The sequence below is a fragment of the Saimiri boliviensis genome, chromosome 11 (genome assembly GCF_048565385.1).
Source record: "Saimiri boliviensis isolate mSaiBol1 chromosome 11, mSaiBol1.pri, whole genome shotgun sequence".
Lineage (NCBI taxonomy): Eukaryota > Metazoa > Chordata > Mammalia > Primates > Cebidae > Saimiri > Saimiri boliviensis.
This window is the reverse complement of record NC_133459.1, coordinates 84475856-84501536: the sequence shown is the minus strand read 5'-3', so window position 1 is coordinate 84501536 and position 25681 is coordinate 84475856. Positions and strand designations below refer to the sequence as shown.

Below are 25681 nucleotides of genomic sequence, written 5' to 3'. Positions count from 1 at the left end.
ATATTGCGTCATAAAACAAGTCAAATAAACGTTAGGATTCATTCAAAAGGAATTAAAAAATCAAATTTATACTCCCCCTTCTAGGGTATACAATTTTAACTGGTAAGTGACTGCCAGCTAAAAACTCCATTCCCAGCCATAATCCTTGCATAGGGACGGTGACTAGCTCTCACTAACATAGTGAGTGGTAAAAGAAGTCAAAGTTTAGAAGAAGGTACTCTCTCACCCTTCTCTTGCCTCTTTCCTACGCTGAGGCCAGACGGGATGGTAGAATAAGAGACACTAGGTACCGAAGACCTTAAATCATCCACATACGGGCAAACTACCTATCAAAAAAGATCACCTAATAGGAGTTTTTAAAAATGTTTTTTAATTATTGTAATTAGACAATAAAATTTTGGGCTTTGTTTTAAAAGCAGCTAGCATCACACTAACTCAGGAAGCTTCTCCAAAGTTTTATGCAGAAGAGCCACATGACTTGATTTATATGTTTAAAGGATCACTGTAGCTGTAATATTGAAACTAGCTTATAGGTAAATTTGGAAACAAATATACTAGTTAATACGTGGCAGTAATCCAAGTAAGAAATGATGGTATATTGAATTAGGGTGATAATAGTGTAAGTGTTGGGTAGGAGACATATTCTAAAGCTAGTATGATTTTCTTGACAGATTAGATACAGAAGGTGAGAAAAAAAAAATCAAGGAAAACTTTAGACACTGAAAAATGGAGGTGCCATCAACTAAAATTGAAGAAGACAGAAATAAAACAGATTGGGGTTGGGTGGGGTAAGGCAGGAGACGGACAGATCTTACCAACAGTGTGCAAAACTTGGAGATAATGTTGATGTTTTGGAGACTGAACAGCCTACGTAATTACCCAAAGAAAATGTGAAGTGGGTACCTGAATTACATGAATCCAATGTTTAGGAAATAGGTTTGAACTAGAAATAGCTATCTGGAACCTGTCAACATATAAATCACCAACTAAGGGAGAAGAAATAGAGTTCCAAAAACTGAGTCCTCGGATTTTCTTATGTTACAAGGTTGGGGAGAAAAGGAGAATCTAACACAGGAGACAGAGAAGTGACCAGTGAGGTGGGAAAAAAATCAAGGATGTGGTATCTTGGAAACCAAGTTAAAAAAAAGCCTCCTAAAAAAGAAGTCATCAATTGTGCCTAATTCTGCTGATAGGTCAATTAAGAAGACTAAAACTTGACTATAGATAGCATTTAAGAAAGTTACTAGTGACTTTAGCAATTAGAGACAGTAAGGAAAAAAACAAATTTGGAGGGAGTTTTTCTACAAAAAGGAGCAGAAATATGGGACAGAGATTAGCTGGAAAAGTGGGAATCAAAAGAAAGCACTGTTTCATTTTTCAGATGGGAGAAACAATATCATGCTATAACGCTAATGAGAATAATACAGCAGAAAGGGAGAATATGGTAATTATAGAACAATGAGGGAAAGCTTCTGGAAACATGTCTTTAGGCAAGTGAGGCAACAGAATCAAGTGCACAAGTGACCCAACAGGAACAGTGACAGTTAATCTATTGTTAGGCAGAAAGGTAGAATACATAAGTACAGGTACTGGTAGGTAGGTAGATCTTAAAAATAATTAGGCTATAGTAAACCACGATTATGAAGTTCATCTGTAAGTACATCCTTCCAAAGTGGTCTTTCTAGAGAGCAGTGTTTGAACACTCATTATTATTTCAATTTCATTAAGTGCCAAAAAGCTATTAGAAAGCTTACCACAGGCCGGGCGCGGTGGCTCAAGCCTGTAATCCCAGCACTTTGGGAGGCCGAGGCGGGTGGATCACGAGGTCGAGAGATCGAGACCATCCTGGTCAACATAGTGAAACCCCGTCTCTACCAAAAATACAAAAAACTAGCTGGGCGTGGTGGCGCGTGCCTGTAATCCCAGCTACTTAGGAGGCTGAGGCAGGAGAATTGCCTGAGCCCAGGAGGCGGAGGTTGCGGTGAGCCGAGATCGCGCCATTGCACTCCAGCCTGGGTAACAAGAGCGAAACTCCGTCTCAAAAAAAAAAAAAAAAAAAAAAAAAAGAAAGAAAGCTTACCACAGTGGTGAACAGACATTCTGGAATTATCTTGAGATCAACTGTTTCAGGGGACTACTCCATGGCACTAGGGATCCTATATAGGACTCATAAATGAGGCACCAATTACCAATTCTAGAATAACAGTATTCCTATTAACCCAAAGTCCTCAAAACAGTAGCTACCATGAGGTTTTCCAAATGATTTCAGAAGTGACAAAATCCATCATTCTCTGGAACACCTTATAGGTATTGCTGCATGGTTTCAGGCACTTGTGAAAACTACCAACTTCAAAAAGCAGTCTCCACCTTGGTCCTGGAAATAGTTGTTTTGTTTAGCAGAGTTTTAAGAACATGAGTGCCATAATTATCACCAATGGATAAGTACATAATCCATTCTGAATTAATTTCCCCATGTAAAATTATTCCTAATATGCTCATTAATTCATGTAGGGATATAAGAATATAGTCAACAAATATTATTTATAACGCTAAAACCCTACAGAAAATAAATTTACTAAGGACATAGTTCTATCATTTATGTGAGAAAACATTTCACTGCACTGCTCCACCAATCAATATTAGCAACAAGTGTGCTCTTGTAATTCGGAAAGAACTACTTTTTACAAGTCACAAATCCTGACATGTTTGGTAGTAAGTCACAGCTAAATAGTTTTCATTTGGATTCCCTGTCCTTGACCATTTCTCACTAGACAATTAAGTCTACATTTTAATACAATGAAGTATTTTTAACTCCATTTGAAGTTGAAAAACTTCTTTTGTACAACTATAATGTGCTTATCTCCTAAATTTAATTCACAATCTGCATGTTATTAAAAACAAAAAAAGGTCCATTAAATGTGAAACATCTACTAAAAATCTGTGATCCTTGCTATTAAAGGAATCACATACTCCTTTGCACATCTGATGAAAGTTATGTATATAATTTCAGGGAATTCACTGATACCCTGAAGCCTATTTATGGGTCCCTGAGGTTTAAAGAATCTCTAATTAGTGGAAAACAGCTTCCAAAATCGATCCAAGAACATACGAAAACTTAATATGTGATTAAAAGAAGGAATATTAACATACAATTGAAAACAATGATTTACTGAGAATATCATGACAAACCTCTGTAAATATATAAACGATTTAAAGAGCCAAATGTAATAAACTATGAAATATTATAATAAAATACAGAGAATGTACACGATCCTGGCTCAGGGAAATCTTAAGCAACATATGAAAACTACTTGCCTAAATTGATAGATTTAACTGTGTGTATTTTAAAACTTCTACATGAGCAAAACACAACATAAAAGTTAAGAGACAAATGGCAAACCTAGACAAAAACAAATGCAAGAGGCCAAGTATGGTGTCTCATGCCTGTAATCCCAGTATTTTGGAAGGCAGAGGGGAGCAGATCACTTGAGGTCAGGAGTTCTAGACCAGCCTGTCCAACATGGTAAAACTCCATCTCTACTAAAAATACAAAAATTAGCTGGGCGTGGTGGCATGTTCCTGTAACCCCAGCTACTTGAGAGGGTGAGGCAAGAGTGAGCCAAGATCACACCACTGCTCACTGCACTCCAGCCTCAATGACAGAGCAAGACACCATAAAAAAGAAAAAAAAAAAAAGCAAGACATACAACAGATAAAGGAGTACTAATTCTAATATTTAAAAAAAAGTAAACCACCCAATAGAAAAATAGACAAATGAAAATTAACAAGTAAAAGGGCAATAAACTTATGTAATGATGTTCAACCTATCTAGAAAGTAGAAGGTAAATTAATTTATCATTCCACAGGCTCACATTGGCAAAAACTAAAAGCTGATTATCTTCCAGTGCTAATGAATGTGGGCTGGCTGTGTAGATTACTATACCTTTTGAAAAACAAAAAAGGTTGAAAAGTAGATTTTAAAATCTGTTAAATTATAAAATATGTATATCCTTTGTCCCAGCAATCTCACATGTAAAATTCATCCTAGCACAAAATGACATCTACATGAGTTAAATAAACATATAAGGACCTTTCCTGCAATTGTTTATAATACCAAGGAAAAAAAGAAACAGTCAAAATATGTATATATATAAATGACAGAGGGGGGACAAACTGTCCATTACTAGAATAATGGCTTCATAATTTATGATACATGCATGCTTTAGAATATTATACAGCTATTACTAATAGAATGGGTAAGTCACATTTATATGTATTGACCTGGAAAGAAGTCTGTAACATTCAAGGCAAAAAAAGCAAATTTCGTTGTAATATGTGCACCGAAATGCCATATTTGTTTTTTAAAAAATAAAAACAGTCAGGCGCAGTGGCTTACGCCTGTGATCTCAGCACTCTGGGAGGTCGAGGTGGTGGATCACGAGGTCAGAAGTTCAAGACCAGCCTGACTCAGGTGGTTAAACCTCGTTTCTACTAAAAACACAAAAAATTAGCCGGGAATGGTGGTGCGTACCTGTAATCCCAACTACTCATAAGTCTGAGGCAGGAGAATCGCTTGAACACGGGAGGCAGAGGTTATTGTGAGCTGAAATCCTGCCATTGCATCCAGCTTGGGCAACAAGAGCAAAACTCCTTCTCAAAAAAATAAAAATTAAAAATAAATTAAAAACTGTATTATTGAATATTGGTTTATTTTAGGAATTCCTAATTAGTGAATTTCCCAAGTAGTCAATGAGTACACCTCACTTTTGAATACATCTATGGCTCTATTTAGAGGTCTCACCATCAAAATACTGCACTCTCAAATCAAGATATATTAAAGGCACTACCTGATAATACTATCCTTTGGAATCTTCTACAATGAAAATAACATCTACTTTTAAGGACAAAATGTTTAACATTTTTTTTATGCCAAAATAAAAATGCTTTTTAACATTGTGATTTTTCAAGTACGGAAAACAAGTCAGATTTCTCTTTCCTATAGTAAAAATAAGCTATTTCAGTTGTTTCATTGAGTAACATAATTATGTTCATTACATGAATATAAACAAGGGCAGACGTTACATTAAACCAACTTCTCTGTGTCAGAAATTCAATTTTCTCTGAATGATATTCATACAATAAATGCAATTAAACATTGATATTACAATTTTAAAACTCTATCCAAACAGCCAAATCACAGTGTAATGTCAATATAAACTCTTAAGCAGACAGACATAATTAAAGGAGCACTTAATTTGGAATCAGACATACCTGATATGCAATCCTGGCTCTGCCACTTAAATGTGATGTGGCCTTGGACAAGTTATATAACCTCTAAGCCTGTTCCTGCACCTGCAAAAATGGCATTTTGTTGTTTGGGATTTTTTGGTTTTTTTTTTGAGACTGAGTCTCGCTGTATTGCCCAGTCTGGAGTGCAATGGCGGGATGTCTGCTCACTGTAATCTCCACCTCCCGTGTTCAAGGGATTCTCACTCCTTAGCCTCCCTAGTAGCTGGGATTACAGGCGCCCGCCACCATGCCCAACTAATTTTTGTAGTTTTAGTAGAGATACGGCTTCACCATGTTAGTGACACTGGTCTCGTCCTGACCTCAAATGATCTGCCTGCCTCGGCCTCAGACGTGAGCCACCGCACCCGGCCAAAAAAATGGCTTTAGATGGTGTTCTTACTTTAAATTCAAGTATCTAAGATGAAAAGTGCCTAGTACAGAATCTGGTTGTCAAAAACACAGCTTCCTCTGCTAGGCATGGTAACGCCCACCTGTAGTACCAGGAGAATTTTGATACATATTTACTGTTTTTCATGAAATTTTCTTTCTTGTATCACAAGAAAGCAATTTATATTCTAACTGTGGCATTCTATATCTTCAGATAACTTTCTTTTAAAAATCATTCAGATTGTGTCTACGGAAACAATTTTCAAGTATGGGGGGGAAATGTTAGGCAAGGAGGAAAATCAAACACTTAAGTCATTCTAACCTACCGTAATGTATCTAAGAAATCAACTCCAAAGAACTCCAAATAGCAGCAAAACAAAGAATAAGCAAAAACTTTAATTTTAATATAACTTTCCACTTACTGTAAGAGGAGTCTTTTTTTTTTTTTTCTGTAGAGCTGGATCATTAATAAGCTGGACTATGACCCTGAATGTAGCTAAATGGATCCAAAAGAAAAGAAAAACCATACTGGATAACCTTCCATTTTACAGTGGACTTTTTTTTTCATTATACAAGATACATATTAATAAAAGAATTGGTAAATAAACTGAGTACGTATTCAAATTTTACTCTAGAGAGGACTCGGAGTATCTCTAGTTACTCTTTAGTTGTACTTCATTCAGATTTACTTGATGGTTTTTATTTCACTGCTCTTTAAAATGTCAAGGCTTTTGCAAAGCTTACCAAAATAGCTACTATACGTAATATTACAATTATTCTCTGGTATATTTTTCCTAAAAATTAATCATCCACTCACAGTAGCATCTACTCCTTAGTCTAAATTACAGTGCTGAGAGTTTTTTGGTGGATTCTCAAAAGGTATTTTAAATGATGCTGAAGTGAGAATATGCAAAAAACACTTCACATTACTTTTCCGTATTCAAATTACATCCTCGAGCTGATTTTTAAGTGCCATGTACATTTTTAAATCAAAATTTACCACTGCCATTCTTTTAACATTCCCTCGTGCTGAGCTCTTCCAAATGCCAAAGTTCCCTACTAATCCTAAAGTACCTATTATCGGTGATTTTTTTCCGGCCTTTCACAACTTCGCACCAACTTTTTGTACTTTAGATCCCTTAACCCATGAAAGCACTGTTAACCCTTTAAAGTATTTAACATATGGTTAGCTTTCCGCATAATCCTACCTTTCCTTTAACAAACACAAACTTCACTACATAATTCCCCTTCATCGTTCCCTCCTCTCTGAAATTCCCATCAACACTGCCGCGAAGCAACATACGTTGGCATTCCTATTCTCAAGCCCCAATTTATCAGTTGAGCGCCACTAAAAAAGAATTTAAATCCCCGGACCCTCATTTCCGTACTCCGCTAAAGCTTTTTACCCGCATTCCTGCCCTACCTGGCCAGCCTCCCTCAACCGGCAATTGTAAGGTCCCTTGCTGCCCCGAGCACAAGAGTGCAACTCGCTACAGTGTATTTCTTTTACTCCCCATCATCCTGGCATCTCCTTCCATTTCTGAGCACCTATCCCTTCATGAACCCCAAAATAATTCGTATCCAGATGCCCATAGCTGAAATTAGCATACCCCTCGCCTGACATTGCCAGGGCTTTCTGTACGACTTCCAAGAGAACACGCGAGGCTGAGCGCTTTCGTCTCTACAAGCAACACCCGCTCCCCTCTGAGTTCGGTCTTCTCTCGCGCTCTGTCTCCGTGGAATGCCTACTTCGGGGCACCCCTTTGGCTCAGGAAGCCCAGCCTCGCAACCTCTGCCCCGTGACCTCGCGAGTCCAGCACGCCACTCATGCTTAATTCACCCCATTCTTGAAGCTCATGCTCTCGCTGCCCCTCATTCCCGGTTCTCTTTGAAACCTGTGTCAGCCCCCGAGCCAGACCCCAGGTTAGATGAGCGCCCGCTAGCTCCGGCGGGAGCGCCTCCTCGGCCCCTTCCACAGCATGCAGCTCGAAGCAGTTCAGTTCCTCACCTAGCTTCGACCGGGACTCCTCCAGTTTCTGGATCTGGTTTTCCAAGAAGAGCATCGCCACCGCGAAGGCCACCACCGCCAGCAGCTGCAACTTGGGCGGCATCATAATCCTGAGGAGCCCCATGAAACCCGCTGCTCGGGATCAAGACATACCGCGGGGAGCGGGGAGCGGGGCCCCGGAGGCGACAGAGACACCGGGAGGAGCCCGCCTAGCCGGGAGGTAGGCAAGGAGAGCGCAACAGCGAGAGAACCACCGCAGCGACCCCCCTTCTCGCCTCTCCAGTCCCCCTCCCCCAGGCGCTAGCACCAACGACACCGGTGCCCGCTTCTCCTCAGGGGACTCAACGACCGCCCCCTCCAAAAGCCCGCGCAACGAACAGCGCGAAGCGGCTGCCGGGCTCTCGCCTCCTTTCACTGCCTCAATCCCCGACCCCCGCGCCCGCCTGCCTGCCCGCCTCCCTCTCTTCCTTCCTTCCCTCCCTCCTTATCTCGCGGCCGCGCGCCCCTCCACCGGCGCTGCGGCTGCGCCGCCCTCAGCCCCGCCCCCGCCCATCCCCCTCCGCCACCACGCGCACGCATCCGCGTACGCTGCTGGGCAACCAGAAGCCCCGCCCCTCCTCCCGTTCGGGTCCACTTATGGGACGGAAGAGTCCCTGCGCTTCGCTCGTGGTTCGGTTTACGGTTGGTTTCCTCTGCCACAGATTTCAATCAAGACGACATTCGATTGGGTAAACTTGAAGAAGAAGGCAGGGCTAAAACTGGCGAAGGCGTGGCTTCTTGGCTACTTGACGTACTGTCGTGAGTGAAAGATAGGAAACCGCAGAAGCAAAAAAGTGGGAAGTTTAGGAAAGTGCCTGATTTGGGTAATCGAAAGCACCCAGTGACTGTATTTGTACTTGATGACTTTTAAGCTTTCATAGGCCCTTAGTTAATACCTATCACTTCCAAATTAGAGATGTAAGAACAGCCGTTAGCGTCCTGTTTTGGATCAGGCTCTGGAGTGGACGCCCCTAGCCGAGGGGTCCTTCTAGGCAGCCGGAAACCTGCGGAAGGTGGTAGCGATGGCGGCTGGGCCGGGTGGGTGGCTGTTGCCGGCGTTTCAGCTACGGTTGTTGTTCGCGACTTTACTTCAAGTGGTGAGTGCAGATCACCTTCGCAGCTGCCACAGAGAGAGTAGGAGGCATTGCAGCTGAGGAAGACGCAACATTCGACTCCTGGTTGAAAAGGGTGGGAGGACTGCCCTTCCTTAATGACTGCTGCAGCCGGAATGCAACGTGGCTTAATTTCTCTGTTGATTCTTACCCTTCCCCGCCTTGGGTTTCTAGCCTCAGTTTTCCCCCGACTTCACATTGTCTTGGGTACTTAGCTTCTCTTACATGGCTCTAGCTAAAACAATCTGTAAACCACACCAAGTGGGAGGGAGAAATAATAAAGCTTGGTAAGAAGTGAAGGTTGTTTTTAAATGGGCAGAAATGCAAGAGACTGCTATCCTCATGAGGAAGCTTCCAGGTCTTAGAGGCAAATCTTCAGGTCGTTGGTCCAGGCGAACAATTTCCGTTTACCTCTCTCACGCCCACCTCTCCTACTTCTTTTAGTCTCTTAACCTTTGTTCTCTGCTATTCACAGTCGGCTTGCTGTGCTTCAGTGCGATTTGTGCTTTTAAACAATGTTGTTGGAATAAAATGAGTTATCTATACCCAAGTATAATTTATTTTTTATTTTTTATTTTTTTTTTTTGAGACGGAGTTTCGCTCCTGTTACCCAGGCTGGAGTGCAATGGCGCGATCTCGGCTCACCGCAACCTCCGCCCCCTGGGTTCAGGCAATTCTCCTGCCTCAGCCTCCTGTGTAGCTGGGATTACAGGCACGTGCCACCATGCCCAGCTAATTTTTTGTATTTTTAGTAGAGACGGGGTTTCACTATGTTGACCAGGATGGTCTCGATCTCTTGACCTCGTGATCCACCCGCCTCGGCCTCCCAAATTGCTGGGATTACAGGCTTGAGCCACCGCGCCCGGCAAGTATAATTTATTTTTGAATTTTTTTTTTTTTTTTTTTTTTTTTTTTGGGAGACGGAGTTTCACTCTTGTTACCCAGGCTGGAGTGCAATGGCGCGATCTCGGCTCACCGCAACCTCCGCCTTCTGGGTTCAGGCAATTCTCCTGCCTCAGCCTCCTGAGTAGCTGGGATTACAGGCACGTGCCACCATGCCCAGCTAATTTTTTGTATTTTTAGTAGAGACGGGGTTTCACCATGTTGACCAGGATGATCTCGATCTCTCGACCTCGTGATCCACCCGCCTCGGCCTCCCAAAGTGCTGGGATTACAAGCTTGAGCCACCGCGCCCGGCCGAAATTTTTTTTTTTTTAGTGATGGCTGTTGTCTTTAAAATAAGGCAGCGTTTTTTATTTCGTTTTTCTCTTGGCAGAATAGATGAGTTATCTTTGATTGGAGAAAGTTTACTTTTAACTTATTTTTTCTCATATCCATGTTTTGCTATGTGAAAATTTTAGGCACAGTATTGAAAGCTTTTACGTTTCTTATCCTAGCTTAATTTTTCAGGTAGTCTCTAATAAGGAGACCTGATTTAATTTACTTATCCAAGGTTGAGGAAGTTAGGGACTACCCCGAAGTCCTCTAGAAACACCTCTACTTTCCTTTTTCTCAAAGTGCTTGAAAGCATCCTGCCTGTTTGCTTTGGCTACTTTATCCAGAAGATATATTCTTAACTTCTGTAATTAGCATTCCAATACTCTTGTTATTTAGGCATTTGGTGCCTTAGGAATTACTGGATCATCTCTCTCTAACTTTCTACTGTTTAAGGGTTTTTGTACATCTTTAGGTCATTTGAGAATAACTTTTCAAGATGTCTTCTCTTGATCTCCGTCTTTGACTGTCAGTAGGCTGTAGCTGTGTAACCACCCTCACGATTTCGCATAACTCTGGGTCAGTGGAGAACTACTCCACCTATTGTTGGTTTTCCTCTGGTCTCATTTATGCTTTTTGTTGACCTAGTAGGTCAGCTAAACTGAAAGGTCCCAGGGTTACCACTGATCATAGTTGGTGCTGTCAGCTCGAGAACTTGGTTCTCTTCCATGTGACTTCTCCAGTATGCTAAACCAACTTCTTTTCATGGCACTCTCAGGGCAGCACTCCAAAAGAGCAGAAGCTACAATGCCTCTTAAGGCCTTGCCTTGGAAATCACATATATTACTTCTATCACATGTTTGTCAAAGCAAGTCACAAGACTAGTTTACATTTCAGGGATGGGGAAATTGATTCCATCTCTACATGGAAGGAGTGGCAGTCACTTTGCAGAGTGTGCATACCGGGATAGGAGGAATTTATGGAATTAACTAATTCCATATGTAAAAATTGTATGAATTAATTAAACAGTGTGCCACAGTGACTGTTCTCAGAATCCAAGACAGAAATTTAGGTGTCTTCTTTGACTCCTTTCCTTGCATATCTCATATCCAGGCAATTACTTAATCTTGTTGATTTTAATTCCTAAGCATCTCAAATCCATCTACTTATTGTTAATTCCTCATTCAGGCCATAAACATTTCTCTCCTCAGAAATAACAGCCTCTTGGTTCATCCTTCAAATTATCTCTGACTGTATTCAGAATCTAAGTGGTTGGCTTTGCCTTTGCCAGCTTTCCAATTGTCCAAGCCAAAAATTAGTCATTTTTGGCCAGGTCTGGTGGTAGCTCATGCTTGTGATCCCAGCACTTTGGGAGTCCAAGGTGAGCAAATCACCTGAGGTCAGGAGTTCAAGACCAGCGTGGCCAACATGGCGAAACCTTGTCTCTAGTAGAAATAACAAAAAATAGCTGGGCGTGGTGGTGGTGTCTACTCAGGAGGCTGAGGCAGGAGAATTGCTTGCACACCATAGGTGGAGGTTGCAAAGCTGAGATCGCACCATTGCATTCCAGTCTGGGTGACAGAGCAGGACTCCATCTCTCAAAAAAAAAAAAAGTCACTTTAAATCCTCTTCTCTTTCACTCTGAATTTGGTTAGTCATTAAAGCCTTAAAAATCTCTAAGCCAGTTCACTTAATAATTCTAGTTCCACAGGTAGTACTTACATTCAGGCCAATATCTTTGCCTAGAATTACAAGAACTTCCTTAACTAGTCTCCTGTCTCATTACTTCATTTCCAATCTCTACAGTGCATCAAGTGATCTGTCTAAAACTTAAATCTGTCATGATTAAAACTCTTCAGTGGCTCCTTACTGCTTTTAAAGCGAAGTCTGTCCTCCTCAGCGTTCCATAAGGAGGCACTTGTTTGTCTATCCAGGCTTATTTTCCAATATTTACTTCTGTTAAGAAAGCAGAAAGGTACAAGTGGAGAATTGGCATCACTTGTTTAGTATATTTCACATACTGTGTTCTCCCTTACCATACCTTTGAGCATGGTGTTTTCATTACCTAGATAGAAGTTGCTTCCCAGCTTCTCATACTCTCCTCCCTTTCTCCCACCACACACACACACACACACACACACACACACACACAAAATATGGCTATCTTCTATTCATTCTCTTTTAGTTCTGAGCAGAGAAATCACTTCTTCCAATAAAGCTTCCCTATACCCTAAGTTTAGATTGAGAGATTTTTTATGTGCTCCAGTGGTGATCAATATTTATTCTCTCAGATACTTTCCATAGTTTTCTTTTATAATTTCTGGTTCTTTGGCATTCTCCCTCCCCTGCCCCCAAAGGGAAGGACCCTGTCTTTCCTGTTGACTGTTTTATCTCTAGTGATATACATATATCCAGAGTAAGACAATACTTGATGTATAAGTGAAATGTTTGATGAATAAATTAGAGAATCCACAAGCAAAGGTCTGAAAACTTGGAAGTATGAAATCTGTTTGGAAACTATTGTCAGCCCAGTATTTCAGTTTGCTTTATAGAGCTCTGTTGTCAGCGATCCCAATAGGAGGTGTGTAGATGAAAATTTTGGGAGAAAGAGAGGTTAAACTACACATGCTTGGACTCTGCCTTAGATATGATTCAAAAATGTGTGGTAGCTGTACAACTCTAGCTAGTAAATACATGCTAGACTGAAACCTTTTGAGGGCAGGAATCAACTTACCCATTCTTTTGTGAATGTCACCCCCACAGAATGGAACATCCTAACTTACACACAGTAAGCCATCAAGTAAAATTGCTGGGTTATCAGCCACAGCCACAGCATTCCACCAAATATTCCCAGAGGCAGACATCATACTCAGCCTTTCTCAAACTCTGCTGATTGAATTAATACTCATGATGTTGCATGATTTAGTGGAAAGTATACTAAACTTTTTTTTTTTTTTTTTTTTTTTTTTTTTGAGACGGAGTTTCGCTCTTGTTACCCAGGCTGGAGTGCAATGGCGCGATCTCGGCTCACCGCCACCTCCGCCCCCTGGGCTCAGGCAATTCTCCTGCCTCAGCCTCCTGAGTAGCTGGGATTACAGGCGCGCGCCACCATGCCCAGCTAATTTTTTGTATGTTTAGTAGAGACGGGGTTTCACCATGTTGACCAGGATGGTCTCGATCTCTTGACCTCGTGATCCACCCGCCTCAGCCTCCCAAAGTGCTGGGATTACAGGCTTGAGCCACCGCGCCCGGCCAGAAAGTATACTAAACTTTAATGAAATGTATTTTCTAGTTTTTTTGTTTTTTGTTTTTTGTTTTTAAGACGTGGTTTCACCATGTTGGTCAGGCTGGTCTTGAACTCCCAACCTCAAGTGATCCGCCCACCTTGGCCTCCCAGAGTGCTGGGATTACAGGCATGAGCCACCGCGCCCAGCCCTGTATTTTCTAGTTTTAACTTTTAGTAACTGACTAAGGCAAATTAATTTACTCTTGGGCTTAGTTTCTTTATTTCTTTCTCTATGAACCAAGATGTTTCAATTTAATGCTGAGCTTAACTCACGTTGCACTTCCAGACTTGCAAAGTTAGATGTAATTTCTCCCTTGCATATTGTATCATCTTACGTGTGTGTGTCAGTGTCAGTGTCAGTGTCAGTGTCAGTATCCCTCCACTCCTGTTCCCGTGCCAATTAGAATGTAGCCAAAGGGAATACAGGGACCATTTTTCTTTCATATTCCTGCATTATGTCTCATATGCATTTGTTCATTTAAATTCCTCTGTAGTCTAAATGTCCCCAGTTCCTTTCTGTTGTTGCTCCATGCCATCAAAATCATCAGGGTATTTGCAGTTTGTGTAGAGCAGTGAGGGAGCCCACCCACTCTCAAAAATATAAAAATGACGCAGAAAAGAGAGAATGCTGAACAGTTCACCCTTATTGAACTGTTATAACTTCCCTAAGGTTTATTCTTGTTTCTTCTGTAGTAACTAGTGCTCTTAAGAAAAGAAAGCAACAAAAACCTTGAAAATGAAAAGGAATGTAAATAGTTGTGGAAAAAACAATAATAAGTTCGAAACTGCATGTCACAGTTAGTCCAAGGGGAAAAAAAGATCAGGTGGCATAAGTAGTTAGAAGCAGTGAAATCTGGAACCTCACATAGGAATTAGAAGGGGATTTGGGAACAATTTTTTTGACAGTTTGAGATTGAAATACTGCTATGGATAAAACTCTCACTGAGACTTCATTCATATTTTGTTCATTTATACCTCTTAGTTTCTAGGACTAGACAAGTTGAGTTTTTATCACTGTCCACTCCCCTGAATAGTTCTAATTTCAAGTTAATAACAGTGCATACTTATCAACATTTCAATGATGTAATAACTGGATATAAAGTGATTTAATCTGAAAATACATTGAGTATGCTTAAGCATTAGAAAAGTGGTATTTTAGTACAGTCTAAGGGAGATGTTTACTAACACTCCCCAGAACTAAGTGATATTCAGTCCTTCATTCTTCATATGTAGTATTTTCTCATTCGAAAACGCACTACACTAAAAAGCCGTATAGAATGATATTGTGTATCATTCTTTCTGAGATACCCCTTCCCCATTTCTTCACAGGTTAATATCCCACTGGGTCTTACGGATCACACAGTTATAATTGTTGGTGCTTTTGTTATTAGTGATACACACAATGATGGTGTATCATGGGTTCTGTGAAATATGGCAGTCAGTAACAGTGGTTAGGGGTATAAAGAGCAGGCCAGGATTAGAATCTTAGCTCACATCTCAGATTTCCTGTGTGGTCTTAGACAAATTACCTTAACTATCCTAAACCTGTTTGTTTCTTTATAAAATGGTGATAATACTACCTGTTTCACAAGATGGTTAGGTTAGATGGAATAATAATGTAAAGAACTTAACAAAATATCTTATGTTTTATAAGAGCTTTCTGTAATGGCCATGTTTCTGGTATTCATTTTCATGGAGTTCATTCTGTAATCCCATCTATTTGCTTTTGTCTCATATTTGAAGTTTGTTCAGAATTACATGAGAAACCTATGAGTTTCCTGAGAGTTACAAAGACCAGTGAAGAGACAACTAATATGTGTAGGTGTAAGTGTGACAAAATGTATAGCTGTATCGGATTTTTAATGTAATGGTATAGTAGAGTTAATCCAGTTTCTTTGCTGCCAGCTGTCATCTGGAAGGAACTCATTAATATTAGAAAAATAGAACAATGAGTAATGCATGGAGAAGGAGTGAATAGAGCCTCTTAATTTGTCAATTTTGCTTTGAAATGGAGAAAGCTAACTGGTTATCCTAGCCAGGAGCCCTGACCTTAGAATCTTTGTCTTTCTTACAAGTGTGGCTGTTTAATCTAAAATTTAATAATTGGTCTTAATGTACAGATTTAAATGCCAGTTACTTTTGGCAATAAAAAGATGGCAGGAATAATATCAAACTCTTGTATATTGTTTAGCATTTATCCGTGAGATACTTAAAAATATGTTCTGATGTCGTTAAATTCAAAGCCTGAAATTCAATGCCTTATTAAGTCTGCAAAACCAGTGAAAGAACAGCTAGAAAAAAAAAGTAGTTTAGTTAAGAAACTCGATACCTTGTGTCTCCCATACTTATCTTTTATCCCATATCTAGTATAGTGATAAATCATTTATACAGTGTTTTGTAATTTTTAAGCTTTCAGTGGAAGGTGAACCTACTACCAACATGTATTAAATACTTACTGTATACTGGGCAGGATGCTAGATGCTTTCTGTTCAGTTTCTTCTTTAATCCTCAAAACTCCATGAGATAAATGATAATACTCCCTGTTTAGAAATAAGGTTGCTCTGTGATGGAATTTGAATCTAGATATGTTAAGACTTTGAAATACATAATGTTTTGCATAATCATGCTACTTATCCATAAATGCCAGAACAAAACCAAATAGTATGATTGCATGATTATTCGTTTGAGGTTATTTTACAGGTTTTGGTAACAGTTTTTTACATTTGGTAAGGAATTCACAGTTTTCAAAGTGGTTTCACTCACTGCCTCTTTCAGTAACTATGGCTGCAAAATAGAATTACCCTAAAATTTAGTGGTAAAAAACAATTGTTTATTTTGCTTTCAAATTCTGTGAGTCAGCAATTCTAACAGGGCACAGCAGGGATGGCTTGTCTGTTCTTTGGTGTCTCCGACCTCAGTTGAATACTGGGGCCTGAAATCTGGAGGTGGTTTACTCACATGGCTAGTAGTTGATACTGGTTGTCAGCTGGAGTTTTCATTTTCTCTCTACATCGGCCTTTCCATGTTATCTCTCTGTAACAGACTTCTTTACAGCAGATTGACTAAGTTCCAAAGTTGATGTTCCTAGAAAGAAGGAATACTAGTCAGGCAGAGGCTGTTTGCTCTTTTATGACCTACGCCCAGAATCGCATAACTTCTTTTAAACTCTGTTGGTCAGAACAGTCACGGCCCCTACCCAGATTCAAGGGGAGGAAACAGACCCCATTCCTCAGCGGAGGACTAACATTCACATTTTAAGAACATGTGCAATGATATGTACATATTGAAGCAGCCTTTGATACATACTGATTATGTTGTCTTTGGAAAATACAGTCTGCTCATTGTTTTTTTTTTTTGTTTTTTTGTTTTTTTTTGAGATGGAGTTTTGCTCTTGTTGCCCAGGCTGGAGTGCAGTGGCACGATCCTGGCTCACTACAACCTCCGCCTCCCAGGTTCAAGCAGTTCTCCTGCCTCAGCCTCCCAAGTAGCTGGGATCACAGGCATGCACCACCATGCCCAGCTAATGCTCATTGTTATAATTGATTTTCAAATTAACCTGTGAAATAGATGAGGCAGATCACTTTACTAATGGAGACATTACCCAAAGTGCTAGTATGATAGCAAGTGTCTTACAGTTAAACTAGAGGGATGAACCACACAAATTAACCAACAAAGTCACAGATCCCTACCACTAGGCTGGGATGGTTCATCTGTTTTGGAAAATATATTCATATGACATTATTACAGAGATAGGGTTAAAGATGTATAAAATGTTAAATCAGCATTTTGAGTGAAAATGCCAACAAGTACTTACATTTTTTTTCATTGGGAAATGCCACTGGATGTTAATCTACCTGGTAAGTTGAGAAGAAGATTGACACGCTGCAGCTGATGGGCCAGAATCAGTCAACCCTGTTTTTGAAGAACAAATTAACATAAATAACAAAATAAAACAAAGTTTTATTGGAACACAGGCACACTCATTTGTTCATTTATGTGTTATCTGTGACTGCTTTTTGTACTGCAGTAGCTGAGTTGAATAGTTGTGTAGAAAACATATAGCCACCAAAGCCTAACATAATTATCTGGTCCTTTGCATAAAGTTTGCAGACCCTTGGTCTCGAAGATCAGTCAGTTGCAGTCAATTTGAAATTTTCCCTACTTGAAGTTGTGGTTTTGACCGATTTATTTATTCAAAAGATATATGGAAACTGTCACCAGTGAGGGAAGACAGAGAAACAACTTAATGCTTGCCTTCAGAAGAGTTCATAGTATTGTTGAGGAGTCACATTTACATAGTTCAGTGTAATGAACGGTAGTGTTTTTCAACTGGGTACAACTTTCTTGAAGAAAAGTACTATGGCTAAAGATTGAGATTTATTTTGTCAGAGAAAGCTTTCTAGAAGACCAATACTGATCAGGTTCTTGAAAATAAGTAGGGGATAGCAAGGTGAAGAAGTAGAAACAGAACCTTAGGTATAAGGGAGACTATGAGCAAAAGTGTGTTTGAGTAGGACTTTTATACTTCAAGGTACTCACAGGAATTCCTTATAACTGGAAAGTAGCATTGACAGTGAACATTTAAGCCACTGAGACAGGAAAAGATTTGAGAGCTCTTCAAGAGAATTATGAAAATGTATTAATTGGTTATGAGAATGATGAAGAGTATGTAGTGTAAGTCAGTAGGATGATTGACCTGGGCAACTAGCTTGTCAGGAAAATGGTGCCATTTTACTAAGATACTGAATACCTAAGAAAGAATAGATTTAAGGAGAAAAATAAGTTTCACTGTTGGAGATTTTTAACTTGCAATGTGTATTCAACACCTAAATAAGATGTTGAGTGGACTGTTGGCTTTGGAAGCCTGACATTTAAGAAAAATATTTGAGAGTTTTCAGTAAATGGGTATCTGAAGCCATGGATAAATATGCAATCATAAATAGAAGGCATGTAAAGCTAAGAGAGAGCCAAAAACAAACTGTGGGAAATAGTGGCATTTAAGAGATGCATAGAAGAGAAAAAGAGGACAAGCCTTTGGACGGGGTAGTTGAAGCGGAGCAGTTTTGAATACCTTGGCATTTGGTAATTTGGGGCAAATTTTGTGGAGTATCAGGAGCAGAAACCAGGCTATATTAATGAGTTTGGGGAGTTACGAAAAAATAAAAAATAATAGAAGCCAAGCAATAGTAGTAATTCAGAAATGACAGAATATGGGAAGAGCAGTTAGAGGACCATAGGGCTTAACTATACAAAAGGGTATTGATGGTACCGAAGTATTGATGAACTGAAGTATCTGTGGAGATAGAGAAGATAAAATCTAAAGAGGAAGAAGGAGGATTGACCTTCTACAAATGGAGGCTATACCACATTCATTGATATGTAAAAAATAATGGATGAGGGAAGAGAACATTGTTGAAAGTCTGCTTTTGTCAGCCTTTCTGATTGGTTAAATCATCCCTGATTAAATGTGATGATTTATGTAAAGTAACCATAGCAATCTATTTTATGTAGGAAGTATTACCTCTTACTTTATGAGTGAGGAAATTAAAGCTTAGGGAGGATTGTTTGTCCAGGGCAGGTGTCCCCAAACTACTGCCCGTGGGCCGCATGCAGCCCCCTGAAGCCATTTATCCGGCCCCCCTCCGCACTTCAGGAAGGGGCACCTCTTTCATTGGTGGTCAGTGAGAGGAGCACAGTATGTGGCAGCCCTCCAACGGTCTGAAGGACAGTGAACTGGCCCCCTGTGTAAAAAGTCTGGGGACGCCTGGTCCAGGGTCACACATCTTGTAAGTGGTAGCACTATTACCTACCTAAAACCGAAAGTTTGAATTCTGGTGTGCTCTTGCCTACACTATCCCCTTGGCTGCCCTTCCTCTGCTGGATGTGACTGTAAATTCTACAGTTAATTTTATTCCATAGACCCATATGAACAGATGTTGAGTTCTTGAAATGAAAATTATGTTTTCTTAGAGGAAATTCCTTTTTAAAAGCAATAAATCTTTAAGAGAATACTTAAGTAATAAACATCATGAACGATGATGTATCTTTTTTTGTTAATCCATATTTTAGCTAGGCCGAAAGATGATAAATATAACTCATCTTCAGTGTGTTAGTTTTTGACAACCCCATGTTCTCTTTTTGGGAAGCTTTGTAATATAAATATGGAATTGTGTTTTTCCCATTTTTTATTTTCAGGGGTCTGCTTTTGGGGCAGAGTTTTCATCTGAGGCATGCAGAGAGTTAGGCTTCTCTAGCAACTTGCTCTGCAGCTCTTGTGATCTTCTCGGACAGTTCAACCTGCTTCAGCTGGATCCCGATTGCAGAGGATGCTGTCAGGAAGAAGCACAATTTGAAACCAAAAAGGTACTGTTTTCTAGTATATTCCTTCCATTTGATGGGTCAGTTGAGATAAGGTAAAATGTAAGTTGCTTAATCACGTGTAAAGAAATCTCTAGCTTTTACATTTTTTAGTAAAACTCAATTGATTTCTTGTCAGGTCTATTAGATCAAGCAAAGCAAATATGCAGGAAAATCAGGATCCAATTCCACCATGATGATCAAGTAAAGGAGAAGTAGACTCCCTATAACATGCTTGGATCCTGTCATTCTTGTCTTCCTAACTTCTGGCGAAATGAAGCTAAAGAATAATTAATAGGTGCTTTTGTTCATTTATAGTAAGAACCCAGTGTTGGATGAAACTTGAAAGCAAAGCACATAATACCTGGCACTTAATTGTAACATTAAATCTAGTTAAAAGGAATATGGACCCTTAGTCTATACAACTATTGCTAGTAATTTGAGACACCTAACGTTACCTTTTACATCTGAAAACAGAGCCAACGATAGGTAGTTCAACCTCTCCAGGTAAACCTGTTTTAAAACCTGCTGTTCAAGCAAATTAATAGTGAATTTGATAATTTGATTATCTTTTTCTTTTTTTTTTGAGACAGTCTTCCTCTGTCGCCAGGTGCCAGGCTGGAGTGCAGAGGCGTGATCTTGGCTCACTGCAACCTCCGCCTCCCAGGTTCAAGCAGTTCTCCTGCCTCAGCCTCCCGAGTGGCTGGGACTACAGTTGCACGCCACCACATCCAGCTAATTTTTATATTTATTTTATTAGAGACAGGGTTTCACCATGTTGGCCAGGATGGTCTGGATCTCTTGACCTCGTGATCCGCCCACCTCGGCCTGCCAAAGTGCTGAGATCACAGACGTTAGCCACTGCACCTGGCTGAATTTGATTATCTTTTAAATATTTTCATCAGAACCCTTAGATCTATTTAAATTATAAATTAGACTGGAAAGATCATTTGTGTTACCCAGTTAAAACTAAATACTAATTTAATTTTAATTGGGTAACACAAATTTTGTTTGTGATAAGAAAAAAATGTTAGCCTCTTTCTGTTGTTTCCTTCTAATACTGTCTTTGACTTGTACATGCTGAATTTTGTTTGAAGTATTATGATTTGTAAAGCTTTCAAACATAATGATATTATTATTATTGGTAGTAAAGGTTTATTTATTTATTTTTTTTTTTTTGAGACGGAGTTTCACTCTCGTTACCCAGGCTGGAGTGTAATGGTGCGATCTCGGCTCACCGCAACCTCTGCCTCCTGGGTTCAGGCAATTCTCCTGCCTCAGCCTCCTGAGTAGCTGGGATTATAGGCATGTGCCACCATGCCCAGCTAATTTTTTGTATTTTTACAAAAATTATTGTTCATTTATAGTAGAGACGGGGTTTCACCCTGTTGACCGGGATGGCCTCGATCTCTTGACCTCGTGATCCACCCACCTCGGCCTCCCAAAGTGCTGGGATTACAGGCTTGAGCCACCGCGCCCGGCCTGTAAAGGTTTATTTTTAACAGTAAGTACTTTGATTCATACTGTGTTGTATCAATTGTTTTGCTTTTCTTTCTCTCCTAAGAAAGAATGCTCTTCGATTTTTTTTTTTTTCTTTGAGGTGAAGTTTTGCTCTTGTTGCCCAGGCTGGAGTATAGTGGCACCATCTTGGCTCACTGCCACCTCCCACTTCACAGTTCAAGTGATTCTCCTGCCTCAGCCTCCTGAGTAGCTGGGATTACAGGTGCCGACCACCAAGCCTAGCTAATTTTTTGTATTTTTAGTAGAGACAGGATTTTATCATGTTGGCCAAGCTGGTCTCAAACTCCTGACCTCAAGTGATCCACCGCCTTGGCGCCTCCCAAAGTGCTGAGATTTGTGAATCACTGCATCCAGCCTGCTCTTTGATTTTTTAATGTTTATGGATGTCCAGCCTTTAGCACACAGTATTTCATAAGTTCTTGCCCTTGATTAATGCTGTTTTTACTAAGAACGAGTTGAAAAAGTTGACTTTTTATAAAAGCTATGTTGAGTATATACTTAACTTTGTAGTTACTTGATAAATATCTTTTTCATATATTTCACTCATATCCTGAAATATATTTTTAAAAACTGAAAGAATAAGGAAACTTGTCTCCATGTTGGCAGTTATCCATTGGTAACACTCTTTGGTTATAATTATCTAACTACAAATATAGATCTCTCATTTCTACATTTTACTTACAAGGATGCCATAAGCATCCCAAATCTATCTAAGAAAAGATGATGTTAATTATTTAGCACAACTTTTTAGTGATTCCAATTTGACCACTAACCTTAATAGATATTTTTTCAAAAGTAAACATGACCATCAGATTAAAATTGTTTACTGGGATTTTCTTGGGATACACATAAATATTTTTTTGTTAGAATTTTTGAACGACTTACTGTTTTCTAAGATACATAAGATTAAGAGTAGTATTTCAGTGGGTTCAATAAATGGTTTATTTTTCTCATCTTTTTATAATCTTTCAAATTCTGTAAACTTGAACTTATGGCTGCTAGATGCTTTTTTATTATTTCCTTACTAACGGTTCTTAATAACAGTGATTTCAGCTGCTTTCAGACGTTACTTTAGAGCTTTTGTATTTCTCCCTAACTATAGGGCCCCCACTCCCTTTTTTTGGTTTGTTTTTTTTGAGACAAAGTTTCACTCTTGTTGCCTAGGCTGGAGTGCAGTGGTGTGATAATGTTTCACTTCAGCCTCCAGCCTCCTGGGTTCAAGCCTCCTGAGCAGCTGGAATTACAGGAACCTGCCACCACACCCAGCTAGTTTTTGTATTTTTAGTAAAAACAGGGTTTCACCTTGTTGGCCAGGCTGGTTTGGAACTCCTGACCTCAGGTGATCCACTCCCCTTGGCCTCCCAAAGTGCTGAGATTACAGGCATAGGCCACTACCCCCAGCCTGTATCCCCCTATTTCTTTAGTTAGTACCTTTTCTTTTTTAGATCTTGGTTTCCCAAGTTCCTTGTAATTTTTTCTTTCTTCCTCCAAAATATTTTTATTTCATTGGTTTTAGCATTTTTAGGCTTTTGCACTTATTCTGAAAGAATAGAAAATGTGGGGAATTCAGAATAGCATGATAATAATTGCTATTGATAAAGTAGGGTAAAAGAAAATAGATATGAAATATAAACTATTAGATTTGCCAATGATAAAAATTTGGAGCATTCTTTTCTATTATGCCTCTTTCAAGTTCCTGGATTAGTTGAATCAAGAGGAAATAATCTTATTACAGAATAAGTAGTATTAAAATTTTTGCTATTTACAACTACTTATATGAAACAAAGTACAGAAATAAATTATGTCAACCAACTCTACTTTTAAATTTTTGTCCTTTCAACTGACACATTTTAATGAGGAAAATACTACAAATTTTCCACTTCATAAATGTGCCATTTTGATCACTTTAAAATGTATGAAAGATTGCATTTGGAGGAAAAAAGTTTGTGCTAATGAAAAAGAATTCTCAAGACCATTGTTAAAGTGGAGCTTAATTTTCTTTCTTTCTCTTTCTTTCTTCTTTCTTTCTTCCTTCCTTTCCTTCTTTCCTTCTTTGTTTCTTTCTTTCTTTCTTTCAAAATAGGATCAGCCTCGCCAGGTGCGGTGGCTCACACCTGTAATCCCAGCACTTTGGGAGGCTGAGACAGGCAGATCACAAGATCAGGAGTTTGAGACCAGCCTGGCCAGTATGGTGAAACCTCATCTCTACTAAAAATACAAAAATTAGCCAGGTGTGCTGGTGGGTGCCTATAGTTCCAGCAACTTGGGAGGCTGAGGAAGGGGAATCACTTGAACCTGGGAGGTAGATATTGCAGTGAGCTGAGATCGCACCACTGCATTCCAGCCTGGCAACAGGGTGAGACTCCATCTCGAAAGAAAGAAGGAAAGAAAGAAAGGAAGAAAGAACCTGTCGCCAGGCTGGAATGTGGTGGTGCAGTCGTAGTTCACAGCAGCCTTCAACTCCAGGCCTCTGGTGATGCTCCCACCTCAGCCTCCCAAGTAGCTGGGATTATTGACGTGCATCATAGCCCCCAGCTAATTTTCTGTTTTTGTAGAGACAAGGTCTCACCATGTTGCCCAAGCTGGTCTTGAACTCCTGGCCTCAAGCTGTCCTCCCCTAGTGGCTTCCCGAATCACTGGGATTATAAGCATAAACCAACCCAGTTGTCAAGGTGAAACTCAATTTTCCATGACAAACCTAATCAGAAAATTGAAGGAGACTCATATTTTAAAGTCAGTTTAGAATAAAATATATTATTTATTGGTTTTCACTATTCATATGACAGATCAGGAGGAAACCATGATATTTTTGAAATCAGAGATAACATTATAGTGAAAATAAACTGATCTATATGTTTGTAATATAAAAAAAATATATGAAAAAACCAAGCTATCAAACTAATCACAATTATTTCAGATTTTTCTACTAACATTCCTTTGTTACTTATTTATATATGTAATCTACAACCTGGTATCAGATTTCAGAGGCTTAAGAAAAACTGGGAAAAGAAAAGCTTAAAAGTAATATTTAAAAAAAAAACAAAACTCCACATTGAGAAGAGATTTCTTATATTTGAGTTTTAGAACATCTTGATCCCCTCACAAAATACCAGTAGAAGTGTAGTCTGCAGATCACCAAGTCATGCCGTTACTTTTTCTGGCAAATAATTCAACAGGTCAGGGATTTTATAAAAGGCTTTTGTTTTCACTTAAAGATCTACTTTTCAGATAATAGGATAAATAATAATACTTATCTTCAGTATTAGTTTATTATACTAGAATAGAATAAGTAGACCTAACAGTGTATAACAAATTTATGAATGTAGTTGGATGCCCTCCACTTCCCACTCCATTATCTAGTTGGAACTGGACTAATTTTAAGTCACCTGCTTTATATAGTAGCACTTTTTTTTAATGTGTATTACACTCTGCCTTGATATTTGCATGCACTTCAACAGGCCAGAGACAATACAGAGGTAATATTAACCAGTATACTTGATTGGAAGCTTCTTTCTCTCTTTTTATAAGAGTTGTTGAGTTTAATTTTCATCTCAGCTTCTTTACTTACTGGCTTCATGACTTTGAGCTAGCAATTTACTCTAGAATCTTCAATTTTGTCATAGTAATTACATTGCTTTACCTTAGTGTTTATTTCATACTGGTTATATGCTAAGTATTTTGCCTACATTCTCTATTTAATCCTCACAACAACCCTGTAATGTAAACACATTATCACTATTTAACAGAAAAGGAAACTAGGGTATAATCTGCCTATGGTTAGCTGGCAATTAGATGTCAAAACCTGGTTTCATCGCAGGTTTGTTTGATTCTAGAGCTCCAAGTTTTTAAACCTTTATACTGTTTTACCTCTTATCTTGAAATGTTAATAGTAAGACCTGCTTCACAGAGTTACTTTAAGAAGTTGAATGGGTTCCATATAAAACACCAGACTGGCTTTCTGAAGTCCCCTTTTGCCATTTGTGTTTAACAATTATAGAATTCCATTACTAGTTTTTATTTAAAATTATGAAATCCTTATTTTTCAGTTTACCACAGACTTTAATGGCTCCTGTTACTAGATGTTTTTCAAGAATATTTTCCCAAATTGGGCTTTATTTAAGTCCCAACCAGACAACATTTTATATAAATCATGTAATTTTTCTTAATTCAGATAGAAGAGCATCAAAACATTTAGTTGATACCAATTTTGCATGGTTACTGTGTAGCCAGTTGCAGAGGAATTCAGAAGTCAGCTTAAACAGCATTATTCAAGACAATGGCAACTTTTAAGCTTCAGGCTGTCAGAAAGATAATGCTACTGATGTGTAAAACATAGAAGGATGAAATGGAGGTTAAGCTAACTGTGCGTGAAATTGTAGTCACTAAAGAAATTTCACAGTTGCTTAAAATAGCTTCACTTTTGTGGTGTGTCCATAAGCATCAGTACATAGACTGATACCTTCAAAG

At 39.2% G+C, this 25681-nt stretch overlaps 2 protein-coding genes across 4 annotated transcripts in view; one reads left to right on the top strand and one right to left on the bottom strand.

Moving 5' to 3' along the window:
* Window positions 1–8210, bottom strand: part of HS2ST1 (heparan sulfate 2-O-sulfotransferase 1) — a 177676-nt gene extending 169466 nt beyond the window's left edge. For 2 of the 3 annotated variants that reach the window (XM_010331124.3, XM_003943266.4), the window contains exon 1: window positions 7685–8210. In XM_010331124.3, the coding sequence (XP_010329426.2) occupies window positions 7685–7808 (124 nt within the window). In that variant the 5' untranslated portion in view covers window positions 7809–8210. The other variant, XM_074381143.1, reaches the window with a different exon arrangement.
* A 499-nt stretch (window positions 8211–8709) lies between these two features.
* Window positions 8710–25681, top strand: part of SELENOF (selenoprotein F) — a 40081-nt gene continuing 23109 nt past the window's right edge. Inside the window, exons 1-2 of the mRNA XM_003943267.4 lie at window positions 8710–8820; window positions 19532–19699. Coding sequence (XP_003943316.2) covers window positions 8746–8820; window positions 19532–19699 — 243 coding nt within the window. The 5' untranslated portion in view covers window positions 8710–8745. The remainder of the gene's footprint in view (window positions 8821–19531; window positions 19700–25681) is intronic.